The 14,582-nt window shown below is 38.1% G+C and overlaps 1 protein-coding gene across 1 annotated transcript; it reads right to left on the bottom strand.

Annotated features, from left to right (window-relative positions):
• Positions 1-12,269: 12,269 nt before the first annotated feature.
• On the bottom strand, positions 12,270-13,461 carry LOC131239049 (F-box protein FBW2-like). The gene is made up of 2 exons (XM_058236611.1): positions 13,124-13,461; positions 12,270-12,867 (listed from the first exon to the last, which is right to left on the bottom strand). The coding sequence occupies exons 1-2, from the start codon at positions 13,459-13,461 to the stop codon at positions 12,270-12,272; spliced, it is 936 nt and encodes a 311-aa protein (XP_058092594.1).
• Positions 13,462-14,582: the final 1,121 nt, after the last annotated feature.

The following is a 14,582-nucleotide window of genomic DNA, read 5'->3' as shown; positions in this document are numbered from 1 at the left end:
TGATTAAACTCTTACCGTTGAAAGCTTCTTGAGGGCCACAGAAGTTTTGGATCGAGCTGATATTTGTTTTTTCTCTTCATCCAAGTCTATGTAACTTTATGAATAGGTTGGATGGCAAATAAATATCACGGTGGGCCATAGAAAAGTTTCAACGGTGAGAATCATTATCACCGTTGCTTTCTTTGGTGTGGTCCTCTTGAGCGTTGGATATGCCTCATTTTCAACATAGTATACTGAAATGATACGGAGAAGTGTATGGACAGTGTGGATAAAACCCGTACATCGCAGTGGCCGCTCAAAGCTCTTGCCTGTTACTAGCTGTAGAATGTCGGGGGTAGAACGCAGTCTGCGTCCTCTAGTTTGTTCTTTTGAAATTTGTTACAATACATCTAAACCAAATAAACTATGATGCTTCATAAATTTATTACTAGTATTTGCATTCTTTTAATTGATCCAGACCGTTTATGTGATAGGGCTCACTTTAAATGTGTATTTACTAAAAAATAATATTTGTATTTAGTAAAAAATACCTTGAATATATAAAATTCATTTGTACCATTCATACAGACAATAAAAGAAATAAATTATTAAAGATTGATATAATTTGATTTCTAAGCAACATAAAAATCGATGCCATCATGTAAATGGTTTGGATAATTGGATGTGAATACAGATTGAAAGGATAAAATCGCGAAGCATCATAGTTTGGTGCATCATCCGCATGTATTCTAACTTATGTTTCCGTCCTATGCGATGAATCCCGAACTTTTTGGAGTTTTGGGATTATGCGCCGCACACGTGCTTTCAAATGCCGACTAGGGATTTGCTTGCGTGACTGAGTAAACTCTGTGGGGGCCACCGTAATATATGTGTTTTATCTACTCTGTCAATCCATTTTACCAGATAATGTTAGGGGTTGATCCCAAAAATAAAGCATATCCAAATCCCAAATGGACCACGTCACAGGAAACAGTGTCTGCCGTTGAAAATTCTTTGGGGTGACAGAAGTTATGGATCACGGTCCAGCATCAAAAGCTCCTCCATCTAGTTGATTAATACGTTAAATGCAGCATATATTTCATAGGCAATGGTCTGGAATTCCATCAAATTGAATGGTCTAATGTACCCATTGGTTGACCTACTCTTTTATATTTATATATTTTTCAAGCCATAGTGGGATGGTTAGGATTATCTACAAGTGTGATTCACGGGCTTTTAGACATAGGCTCGTCCCTCCTACTTGGGGCTACTTGTGGGTGGGTACCACGGAATCCTTTGCAGTTCTTTTCTTAGAATTTTATTTTTTTTTCATTAAATTTTTTATTTTTAAATCAAATTTAAATTAAAGCAAGAGAGATTTGGTATTAAGCACGGATTTCGAAGGTGACGGGGATACGATTTATTTATTTATTATTATATATATATTTTTACACCTCCAGAGAGTCTACCTCCGGAGTAAGAGTAAGGACACAAGGGATACCATTCAAAATTTAGAGATTTTTACCCGAAAATTCGTCTAAGTAATTTACTCTAGAATAACGATCGACCGATCGACAAGGGCTCCCACCCTACGCAATCCAATTGCATTTGTCAGGCTACAAAGCTATGTGAACCTCACTTTGATATGCTTTTGAAATCCACACCGACTGCCATTTGCATGACTAAATTTTAAGCGAAATGTTAACAATGATTACAAAAGATGCATATGGCGATACATACTTTTCAAACTATTTCCCTCTATATGGCCCACTTAAATCAGGGATTGGCCTTATTTTTGTGCTCAGGACTAAATTTTGGTGCGGTGTCTTCACATAATCATCACAATAACCCTTATAAAAAATGAATGGTAAGCAATCATCTCTCATGTGTTTTGTTTGATCATCTTATATTATTATTATTATTTATTTTATTTTATATACACGTGTAAAACTTCCATATACGTCACCATGATGTATGATGTATGTGTTTATCCACGCGGCTGTTCAACTTTTTAAATCATTTTAATACATGAGTTTAATAATGAGTAGAGGTGTATACGAGTCGATCCGAGCCGAGCTTTGCCCAGCTTGGCTCGACTCAGTCAGCTAGAGTCCTTAGCTTGAGCTCGAGCTTGGCTCGGTCATCGCGCTTGGATTGTAGCTCGGCTCGATTAGCAGCTTGGTCTAGTTCGAGCCAAGTTTGAGTTCGAATTTTTGAGTCGAGTTTCGAGTTCGAGTGGTCTGAGTCGTCTGATCGTCTAATTGGGCCATAGCCACTTGGCTGGTAGTCGGGTGGGGTCTGCTAATCGGACGAACACTGCTTGCCACTCATCACTCGCCACACCTCGGGCAAACAGACGCTGGAAAAATGGAGAGAGAGAGAGAGAGAGAGAGAGAGAGAGAGAGAGAGAGAGAGAGAGAGAGGGGAAAGAGACTCACTTTTCAGTTGTCAGTCGTCCGGATAGACGTTGGAAAATGGAGAGAGAGGAGAAGAGTGAGAGTAGTCACCGGTCGGGCGCTAGAGAACGACGAGAAATATGTAAGTGTTAAGTTGTAAATCTAACACCCTAAGTTGTCAAATTTTGTTGTGGCAAAACACTTCAGTATGATTGACTTGTTTTGATATATGGAAAGTTCACATTCAAGTTCAAATTGATGGAAAGTTCACCTTCATTCAAAGATGAGCGTTTTGTTATCTACATTGACGTTATATGTACTACAAGTAAGCATGTTCAACTACAACAACAAGTTGAAGATCATCAAGTCGATGTACTCAAGCTCAAGAACATCATTACTTCAATCTTCAAGCTTAAAGTTCAAGCTTATGTTAAAGCTTAAGATCAAGTCTCAAATTCAAGCTCAAGTATACTATTTCAAGCTCTAGTTACAAGAACGAGCTCAAGTACATTTGCTCAAGTCTCAAGACACAAGTTCAAGACAAGTTCAAGAATTCAAAATCAAGCTTCATGTGCTTCACAGTGTCCTATCTACCGAAGCGACCGATGGTTCAATTTCAATACTCACATTTAAGGTATACATGACCCTAGAAAGACCTTAGGATTAGGCCATTAACATTACGTGTTTAATTTGGATTATCGTACTTAATATAGGCTTTGCTTCGATTAGTCCTAATTTTGGTTCGATTAGTCCAGACACTAGCTCGACTAGTCCAGGATTTTACTAAAAAAATCGGATAAGGTTATTTGTTCTTTGACCAATCGAGTGCCCTGCTCGATCGGTCGTGGAGTCTGGTTCGACCAGTCGAGCAGGACTCGACTTAAAGTCCAGTAACACAATTTTTATTCACTTGACTAGTCGAGTTGGCCACTTGACCAGTTGAGCAAGCAACTTGATTAGTCGAGGGTCTGTTTTATCTGATCGCGCCAGAAAATTTGAAATTTTCGTTCGACTAGGACCAGTTGAGCCGAACCTGGGACTAGTCGAGTGAACCGATTTGCTGCATATAAATAGTGGACATTTCTCAGAATTTTTCATTCATTCCAAGCCAATTCAAGTCACCACTTTGAGAGATAAATCCCCACTATTATGAAGCTATTGTGAGGTATTTAAAATTTGATTTTAATAGATTTTTGGTTATTTAATTTCTTGATCTCTTGATTCCATTTTATTTAATTTAAAAAGTGAATTTTGATTTAACCCTTTGTGAGATCTAAGAAATTGAATCCAAGTAGCCTAAGGTTAAATTTAATTTAAAATTCACCTAGACCTAGAACCTATTCTTCTGTGAAATTGAACATTGAACATTATCATTTACAAAGAAGCAGTTCTATCGGCTACATCGAAGAACATTCTTCAGATAAGTATTATATTTCAATTTTCTATATTTTTGGTTTGTGAGATTCAGTCAGGAAAATCTCTATTTGTGGTTTTGACTGAGATCAGCCAGAAAAATCTTAGTGTGGAGTTTTTTATTTTGTAAGCCCATTAAAAAACACATCTGTAAAGGTTTTAAAGTGATCCTTGGAAAACCTTTCTTAGTGAAAGCCAATATCCCGTGGGTGTGGATATTAGGAGTGGAGTAGTTGTGTGGCTATTTCCAAACAGTTGGTGTACACACACGAACCACTATAATTCTTGGAGTTTTGGTGGATAATTGTATTTGATTATGTGTGTGAATACTGTAATATATTTTATGCTTTTGTGGTGAATGTTGTAATAGCTAGGTTTATTTCTTTTGCCTCTGTATCGGTTTGAGTTTTTGATACTAACTGACGTTCTAGAAATTAAGTTGTTTTAGAATAAGTCATTGGTTTTTTATGTAAGGTTGTCCTTAGAACAACGTTTGTATCAACCTCTTGATACTTGTGCATTTGAGGTTGCTTTATATTTCTGCTATCTATGTTATCTTTTTGCATTTTATTTTTAGTTGGCATAGTTTTATTCACCCCCCTTCTAGGACTTGGAGCTCGCCCTTTTAAAAATAGAGGAGAGGAGAATGGTATTAGTCGTCGGTCGCCGTTCGCAAGCTGGAGAGAGTTGAGTTCGAGCTAAGGTTAGGGTTTTAAGGTGGGCGAACAGCTGAGACGAGAGTGGGCACTGTGGGGTTAGGTTTTTTTTAAAATTATTTTGGACATCCATATATATATATATATATATATATATATATACACTCAAAAATGATCCAAACCAATTCGAGCTGAAATGAGTCGAGCTAGGTCCAGCTTGGACGCGACTCGAAAAGTTTCGAGCTCAATAAAACTGACTCCACTCGGCTCAAAACACAGTTTCGATTTGAATCGAGTCGAATTTTTCCGAGCAAGCTAACGAGCTAACTCGACTTGTGTACACCTCTAATAATGAGGTAGATCTAAATCTCAAGTGGATTATACATGCGACACCATAAGAAATAGTCGTAATTGCACACCCACAATTAAAAACTTCTTCGGGTTACAAAATTTCTGAATCAAGATGATATTTATGTTTTCCCTTCATCTAGGTCTGCGTGACCTAGTCAATGGTATGGATAGCAAATAAATATTACAAGGCCCTAAGAAGTTTTCAATGTGACGCAGGGGAAGACGTGAGGTCGAGTACTGTCTTGCTCAAGAGGATAACTATTCCGAATCCACAGAACTTCTTTGGACTCCTCACAGAGACTTCTCGAATCCACGAGGAAAGAAAGCAGAAAATAGAAATAAATTCTAATAAATTCGAAATTGATTGATGCATCATTAAAAACGAGTTCACAACCCTTTAAATAAGGGTACCAAGCAATGGGAAAGAAATTAGAATCAAACTGCAACTCAAACTCATAGAATCCGCGACTTACTATAAATAGTAAACTTACTATTTATAGACGGTCGTGATGTCTACTAGTGCGTAAGGTTTTCGGCCAAAAATAGTAAGTGTCCTATTTGGCTTCACCAAACCGTTCTCCTAATTATTCTAAGCTCTTTTCACGTTGGGCGTAACTCCTAAAGCCCGACGGATGAAGAGTTATAATCAAACTAAAACTTACTATTTATAGTAAAAACGAAATTAAAACATAGAAACGACCATCGATCAAGGGATTTTTCGCAATTCCGGGCTGCGCAACCCAGCATAGCAGGGTTGGTTGGCTAAAGTAGCTCGTTCTACTTCAAAATCATATATTTTACGTCAGATAACTCATTTCGGATTGCAAGATACGCCCGATCTAAGGTTCGATGGTCCGAATCACTTCTGTCGTCGACCGGGCCTTTTCTGATCCATCTTGGCCATGAAACTGTCCGCGACCCGCTCTACATCACAATGATATGCATTCAATCACCATTTCTTGTGGTGTGGTCCACCTAAAATCTGGATCTAATTTATTTTTGGGTTCATGCCTTAAAATGATCTACAATATTGGATGGACGGCATGGATAAAGACAGACATCATGGTGGGATCCACGTAGGTTTTACATCACCCCACCCTAGGTTTGGTGCCGCTGCAGCAGCAAGCAGCCGATTGCAAGAACGACTCCCAACACATTTTTGGCAGGCCCACGCTGATGTGGACACGAAATCTACTTCGATCAGCAGATGTAGTCCCATGTTAATTAGGCATGCAGTCGAGAAGTCAGGCTTACATGTGATTTGGATAGACCACACCAAACGAAAAAAGTTTGGATGTCCACCGTTGATTTTTGTGGGCCCAGTGTGATGATTATTTAAAGTCCATTTGAACCATTAAATGCCATGTAGAAAAAATAGTCCTAGGGCACAAAAATCAATATAATCGCGGTATTTCAGATGGGCCATACCAAGGGAAACAGTTTGGAGGATAGGAGCCTTGGATATCTTTTTCAATCGTTTGGCCCATTAGAATCAAGGATGGGGATGGTCTTTGAACCCTATACTTAAAATGGGTCACACAGCTGATGGTTGGTGTGAAATTTGGAAACACATTACGGTAGGGTCCACGTAGCTTCTTGGCCAACATGCAATTCACTTCTCCTGGTTATTGATAGATTCTCTCTCACACGTGTAAACAAGAGTTTTAATTACCTCCTTTCCCCTACCAAAAAGTAATGTCTAAGATTTTCTCATAATATCATATATTATTAGAAGGAATTTTGGAGTAAAATTTCCACCAATGCTAGTTTTCCGAAAACATGGAACCAATTAATGAAGTTAAAATGGCATATTTATCCTCATTTAAAAGGAGACGGTGAGACGAATGTTTTAATAATTAAATATGCAATGTTAAAGTATTTTTTTGGTAACATTGGAAGGAATTTTGGAGTAAAAATCTGGTTTGTTTGGATTTATGAAAAGTATGAAAAATGAAATGGTGTTTTCCATTAAACTCATTTTCCATTAGTCATTTCTCACTATTTATTTTTGTAAAAAAAAAAAAAAAAAAAAACTTATTTTCCTACCTACATTCTTAAGAAATACATTTTCCTATTGTTGAAGGAAAATGAACTTCTCAAGAGTTAAAGCTTATATACATTACTATTCATGTTTAACCGCCACATATGTGCAACATGTCAAATAAGACATTGTCCATCTTCAATCATGCCCTACACGTGCCATGTCCGGCTTATCTCATAATTCATATGTGTAAAGAGCCATCAATGTGCTAATATGTCATCATCCATCTTCTCTTGCACCCCACATATGCTATCGTGCTACATGTATCACCATTCAGCTTGTGGTCCACATGTGCGAAGCACCCCACATGCTCAAATGCGCCACACATGCCATTATCCATTTTCAATTCTCCAAATCTGCTATATGCCAATGGTGTCAATGCATACAAGTGTTATCATAGAGCCTTGGTGCGTCCATTTCAAATGTTCCAATGCATGCCATGTACCCCTTATGCCACCATACAACTTTAAATACTTCACATGTATCACGCATGCCACAATTCGGCTTCAAGTGCTCACATATGCCGTGTATGTTACATGTGTCACTATTCATCTCTATACATCCCACCTGCACCATATGTGCCACGTATGCTAATCAAGTAAATGGCCGTGACTACTTTAAATCTTTTCGAGAAAAAGAATTTTGTTTTGAAAATCTTACCAAAAAATAATCAAGGAAAATATTATTTCTTTTTCCACACTTTTTTTTTTAAAAAATATTTAGAAATTTCCAAGAAAAACAATTTTCCTTCTCATGCTTTTCATGAATCTAATAAGCGTCCGTATGACTGTATCCAAACTCTCTCGCCAACTCTTACCATTCCTTTTCCTTATAAATGTAGGCATCTATACCCTCCATCCAGGAAAGTCGCCTTTAGTTGATCTAAACCGTTAATCATGTTGAGGGGCATCATAATTATAAAATCAAAGGATGATTAGATCCTTTCCTCTCTCATATAGTAATTAGGTGCATTACACTAAAGCTTTGTGTGAAGTTTCCTAAAATTATTTAGATATCGGTGGATTATGGGGCTCACTCATCCAAGCCTTCTACGACCAAGACTAGGCTGGACATTTGGGTTAGCCTCTTTTGTCATAAATGATCTTGACCACGGAAGTGGATTGCGTAGCGAGTAACTAACTAGGCTTTCGCGTAGAGAGTAAACTCTGTGAGGTCCACCATGATTTATGTACTTTATCCTTTCCTTCCATCCATTTTAACAGATAATTTTAAGTCTTGAGACAAAAAATGGAGCATATAAAATGTTCAAATGGACCACACCACAAGAAAGAGTTGAATTGAATGTCTACCATTGAAAAATTCTTGGGGGCCACAGAAGTTTTGGATCAAGCTTGTATTTTATTTTTCCCTTCATCCATGCATTTACGATCTTATGAACAGGTTGGATGACAAATAAACATCACTGTGGGGCCTAGAAAGGTTTCAACGGTGGAAATCATTATCTACACTGTTTCCTGTGCTAAGATACACTTGATCTTTAGATATGCTTCAATTTTGAAATCCACGCCTTATATTAGATGAAAAAGTGGATGGATGGCGTAGATAGACTACATACATTGAAGGTGGGCCCAACTGAGTTACTCAGTACGATAAGAGCATACTCAGAGCGTACTGAGTAACTCAGTACGCAGTCCGATAAGAGCATACTCAGGGCGTAGTGAGTAACTCAGAGCGTACTGAGTAAACTCCATGGGCCCCCGTGTCATTTATGCATTGTATCCACTCCGTTCACCTCTTTTAACACATGATTTTATGGCTTTATGTCAAAAATAGAGTATATAAAATCCCCAAATGGACCACGCCACTGGAAACTGTGTGAATTGAACATTTACCGTTGAAAAATTCTTGGGGACAACAGAGGTTTTAGATCAAGCTTATATTTGTGATTTCCCTTCATCTATGTCCTTCTGATCTTATGAACAGGTTGGATGACAAATAAACATCACTGGGGGCTTTAGAAATTTTTCAACGGATGAAATCAATACTTTTACTTTTTCCAGTGGTACGGCCGACTTGAGCTTTCTGTATGCATCAATTTTGAGTTGAACCCATTAAATGATCTGGAAAAACGAATGGACGGCGGGGATAAACCACATGCCTTCTCGGTGGGCCCAACTGAGTTTACTCAGTACGATAGGAGCGCAGTACGCAATCCGATTTCTGTTTTATTGGCTTTTCGTAAGACAACTACCATCCTCAAATGAGATTTTTTCTTAGTATCCTAAAAATGTTTGTTGCATTCAATCACCACTGTTTCGTCTGGTGTAGTCCACTTGAGCTTTGGGTCTGCTTCATTTTTAGGCTCATGACCTAGAATGATCTACCAAAACGGATGGACGGAATTGATATAACACAAATCACAGTGGCCCCCACTGCCATAAGGGAATCGGCTTCCTCCATTGGAGGATTTTGACGATTTGCTTGAGTCTGCCGTCCTTTCCACTATTAGATGTCCAAGATGGGCTGTAACAGAGAATTTTCACACTACCAATTGGATTGCTACGGTAATCTGATAGTGTAGATATTCGAGAATGGACCATCAAATTATATGGATTGACCAAATGAAAGGGTTAGATTTTTATTTTTATTTTGTTTATTTATTTATTTATAACCCCAAATATGAGTTTTTGGACACAATGGCAGTGTTTCGAGTCAAACTCAGTTTGGGTCATGCTCGAATGTACTCTTGCGTTTTTGTGTCCCAGGACGGCAAATTATAGCCCAAAAGCCTAATCAATCAAAACAAATCTGAAAAAATCAGCTCTTTTATATTAAGTGCAATAAATATTTCACAGGACAGGTCCAATGTATCCATAGGTCCACCACTTTTATATTTATATCTAGATTTTCCTGAGTGATAGTGAGATGGTTAGGATTATTTGACAAGTGTAATTCATAAGCTATTGGATATTGGCTTGTTGGGGGTTTACTCATGGCAACCACTTATGGTGGGCATATTTGAGACTTATTCTCACTGTAGAGTACGAGAGGTGATCAGATCTTTTATCCTCTCATTGTAGTTAGCCAACTGCTGGATGGAGTCTATCAATCTTTGGTTAAAATCAAATGTAGATACTGTTAGATCTTGTGGACTCATCTATCCAGACCTTTCATAAACAAGACACGATTGGACTTGGCTAAATTGTTGATTAGGCCTATTTGATCGTAGAGGATCTTGACCACACATTTTATTAGCTTTCTATAAGATGATTAATATAGTCAAATGTGTGTGATTATATCAGCATCCTAAAAATGTTTCTTACACATAATGGGCAGCCATGGTGGATTCCTTGGACAATCCAAATGTCCCTTGCAACTAGGAACATGAGTATAGCTGGTCCTTACACGTTTTCACATGTGCCATCATGTGTAGAACATTGCGATGCTATTCATCAAGTGGCCCTAATGTATGTGCTCTGTCTAGCAATTAAACCAAGCCACACCGTGGCCCATGACATGAACCCGTGACAGGGCATCCACATTGTGGGGCCAATTATATTTGCAACTTATCTTCCATGTATGCTAAAAATGGCACTTAACCAAATTTGATTTCTTTGGTTGCATGGCTGCACAAATTTTGCTTATAATTTCTTACTCAGAATATACATGAGGAAAATGGGCCTTTTGATTGGGATTGTTGTTCTGTTTGACTTTAGGTTGTTGTTGTTCAATCAAATACAAGGTTATAGATGTAAAAGAGCGGCTTGTAATTGGTCAAATATATATAGTTAAGATTACCATTAGACATGTTAGACTCATACTTAACTTAGTCAATTTAACGCTTGCGATCCCATGTGCCAAACTAGTCAGATTACTCCTTCCCTAGAATTATTTTATATTAGGCTGATAACTTTCCTTTCAACAATGATCACAGTTTTCAAGTTTCTCAATATTGTAATAATAGACTAATAAGATTAAAACTAAGATTGGATTGCTAATTTTATTACTTTGATGTAAGAATAGTACAATTAGTGAGAATAAATTAAATTAAGTAGAGAATAATTTTTATTTTTATTTTATTTTATTTTATTTGATTTTATTTTATTTTAAACCTATGATTGATTGTATGGATAAAGTAGCAGGCCGTGACTTGTATGACTTGATCAGTGGGATCCATTAATGAAGATTGTGGATATTTTATCTACTCTTAAGTGCATACAACAATGGTGTTAGACATTAGTGGATCTAATCTAAACAAAAGATTCTGGACTTGTGCTGTGTGGTTGGACCGAAGTAAAATATCTAAGTGAAGAAGCTTATGTAAACAATGTTGTGCAATGTAAGTTGGTGAATGCCTAGAGCTCTTCTTTCAATGCTTCTTTTATGAGTTTTGGAAGGCAATGATTATGCATGATATTATGCATTGTGATAAGATGTTGCTTTTATAGGCTTATGTAAGGTAGTGGCCATGCGTTATATATATTTTTCATTGAGAGGGTTTTGGATAGTCAATCATGAAAATCTTTTTTATTTTTCACGTAAATGTAGCCAATTATATTAGGCTATGTGTATAAAAGATCTTACTTACAACTCTTGCAATAATTGAGATGTTGCTTTGGTGGTCCTCTATTAATGAATGCTTGTTGAGAGATAAGCACCTAGAATGGGAAATGATCGCAGCAACAGTTTGATCATTGGAATTGTGAACCATTGATTTGTTTATCTTCTAGATGGTTTATTTGAAGGCTACAAATTGAGAATTTAGAATTGTTCTGTCAAGGATATTTTTTGGCCACGACCCACCTATTAAGGAAGATATATGCTGGGCCCTTGATCTATACTATGTGTAAAGAGTGAGTGCCGATTTGTAGATAAATTCTATCCATGAGGAATTTGGCAATTTGGGGCTCACCCTGATGTAGTAGTGTCATCCAACGGTCCATATATTCACTTTTCAATATTAGGCTTAGATCCAAAAATTCAAACCTGATCGAATCACTACCATAGGAAACTGTGTTGTATGAATTAGATTGAAACCATTCATCAGTTGTGCCCCACAAGGATTGTTTGTTTCAAGGATCACCCCTAGTAGACAATCCTATCCGAAAACAAGAATACAAGTGCTTTGGTCCTTGTGAGCTGTTGATGTGGGTTGTTTTTTACCCATGGCACAGCATCAAGAAGTCCATCTAGTTGATTTAACAAGTATGTTCACCAAGTGCAGTGTATATTTCAAAGGCTACCTTTGTTGGTTGGGCCTATTTTATTATAAATGATCTTAACCACATATGTGAACAACTCTGAAATAAAAGTAAAAAAGACGAAAAAAGTTTAAGAGAGAGAGAGAGAGAGAGAGAGAGAGAGAGAGAGAGAGAGAGAGAGAGAATAGGTTAAAAAATGTGAAGGTGTAAGGGGACCGGTCAGACAGAGGCTTTTCGAGTGCCAAGTTGTTGAAGCCCGGCATACGATTAGCTAGCCCAGCCGATTGCCAGCATAGTAATGGGGCATTGATTGGCTAGGCCAGCCAATTGCTGGCATAGGCATGGGCATTGATTGGCTAGGCCAGCCGATTGCCGGCATAGCAATGGGCACTGATTGGCTAGGCCAGCAGATTGCCGGCATAGGCATGGGCACTGATTGGAATTGAAGAGCATGGGAGTAGTAGAACTCTGCAATTCTGGTGGCTCTGTTCTTGAGTTCTTCCTTCATGATCAGTCGATGGCAAGATTTGACACTAACGTAGTCTAGCTCAGTACAAGAGTCTAGGATCATACAAAGATCTTCACAAGATATATTAGCACCGTTGAGGTTGAGCCAATTGAGTTTCGGCATGAATTTCCCTATTGCTGTTGCTATTTCTTCCGTCATGTTTATATTGCCAAAATTGATCCCCACCAGACCTGGGCAAGATAGACCAATTTCTTCAATCAATGATGCGGAAACGGAAATAGAAGAGCAGAACGTAATGTCGATGAACTTCAAGAGCTTGCAAGCTTGGATTAGATTGATAAGAGCGGATGTTGAGATTCGATAATAATTTCGAAGGGAGATTGACTCAATTGATGGACTCCTGCAATTGGATCCAACATGATGCAAGTTAATGAATTGAAATTGTAGGACTTTGAATTAATTTCCTTTGATGAAGTTGATGAACCAAAGAAATTCCACCATTCCTAACGACAGATTTCGTTTCTTGTAGAAGATGAAGGTTGAAACAATCTCTATTGCTATCAATGGTGGAATTACATTGGTTCAACAACCAATATCAGACATCCAAATTCACCCCAAAACACTGGGTAATATGAGTCAATCTAAAAAATCCAAACCTGTCAGCGATCCTCTGGACCATTGTGTCGTCAGCTAAGGGGTGGACCCAAATGGACTTGGCTCCGGCTCCAACATGCTTTATCATGTATTCAGACTCCCTGAACAGCCCATATTGAAGATCTGATATTACGGTTTCTTTGATGTGGTAGTTTACGAATCTTTCATGATGACAGAAGCGGACATACTCCCAGCACTCTGGATAATGGGCCACGCAGCGCCATGAATGGCAGACGCTTGCAACAGATATCAGCGAATGAAAATCAAGCTTGGAGAAGATTTCGATCAGGACTTCTTCGAAGAGCGAATCCCAACATACATTGTGCGTCCGGTAATCCATGGCCAGCTTCCTGCTTCTTGCTTGTCATTATCTTTTGAAATTTGTTACAATACACCTCAACGAAATAAGATAAGATGCATCGTGAAATTATTAATAGGATCTGTGTTCGTTTCAATGAACCAGACCGTTCAAGTGATACGGCTCACTTTGGATGGGAATCTCCCAAAAAAGAAATTTTAGGATTTATAAGAAAACTCTTTGATCATATGAAAGTTATGATTACCGTTTGTAGTGATAGTAAAAGAACCATATTATCAAAGATTGAGATAATTTGATTACTACGCAATATACAAATTGATGCTATCATGTAAATGGTTTGGATCGTTGGATGTGAACCCTGATTGAAAGGATAAAAATGGTAAGTACCATAGTGCGATGCATCATCGGCATGTATTCTAATTCTAACTTTTGTTACCGCCGTATCCAATGAATCCCGGACTTTTTGGAGTCCTGGGATTATGCGCGGCACACGGGCTTTCCAGTGCATGCCGACGAAAGATTTGCTTGGAGGGGACGCGGATTTCCTGCGTAAAGACTTTCGCAGGAAGTTCCTTCTATGAGAACTCAGGTGGAGCATGTTTGTGAGAAATCCTTCCCGTCTATCCATTTTGTAAGTTAATTTTAGGACATGATGCCAAAAATGAACTGTTTCAAAAACTAAGTGAGCCTAAAACATGACAAGTGAACGTCCACAGTTGAAATATTCGTGGGCCACAAGTGTTTTGAATCATGCTAATATTTGTGACTTTAATTCATCCCAGTAGGAATGAAGTTATTAACGATATGGATATCATGTACACATAACTGTTGAACCCAGGTAGGTTTCAACGGTAGGAATTTTTCTAACCACATTTTCCTTTAGTATGGCCCACTTGGGCTTTGGATATGGTTCATTTTCCGTATCGGTCCCTGAAATTAACTCACAAAACGGATGAAAAGTGAGGATTTCTTACAAACATCACAATGGCCCACCTGGTTCCCAGTGCAGTAACTTCCTGCAAAAGGCTTTAGTAGGAAGTCCGCGTCCGTGGAAGACTTTCGAAGGAAGTTCTAGGTGGAGCTTACTGTGATGTTTGAAAGAAATCCTCCCCATCCATCCATTTTTTGAATTCATTTTAGGA

This window comes from Magnolia sinica, chromosome 3 (genome assembly GCF_029962835.1).
Source record: "Magnolia sinica isolate HGM2019 chromosome 3, MsV1, whole genome shotgun sequence".
Lineage (NCBI taxonomy): Eukaryota > Viridiplantae > Streptophyta > Magnoliopsida > Magnoliales > Magnoliaceae > Magnolia > Magnolia sinica.
This window is presented reverse-complemented; position numbering and strand designations above follow the sequence as displayed.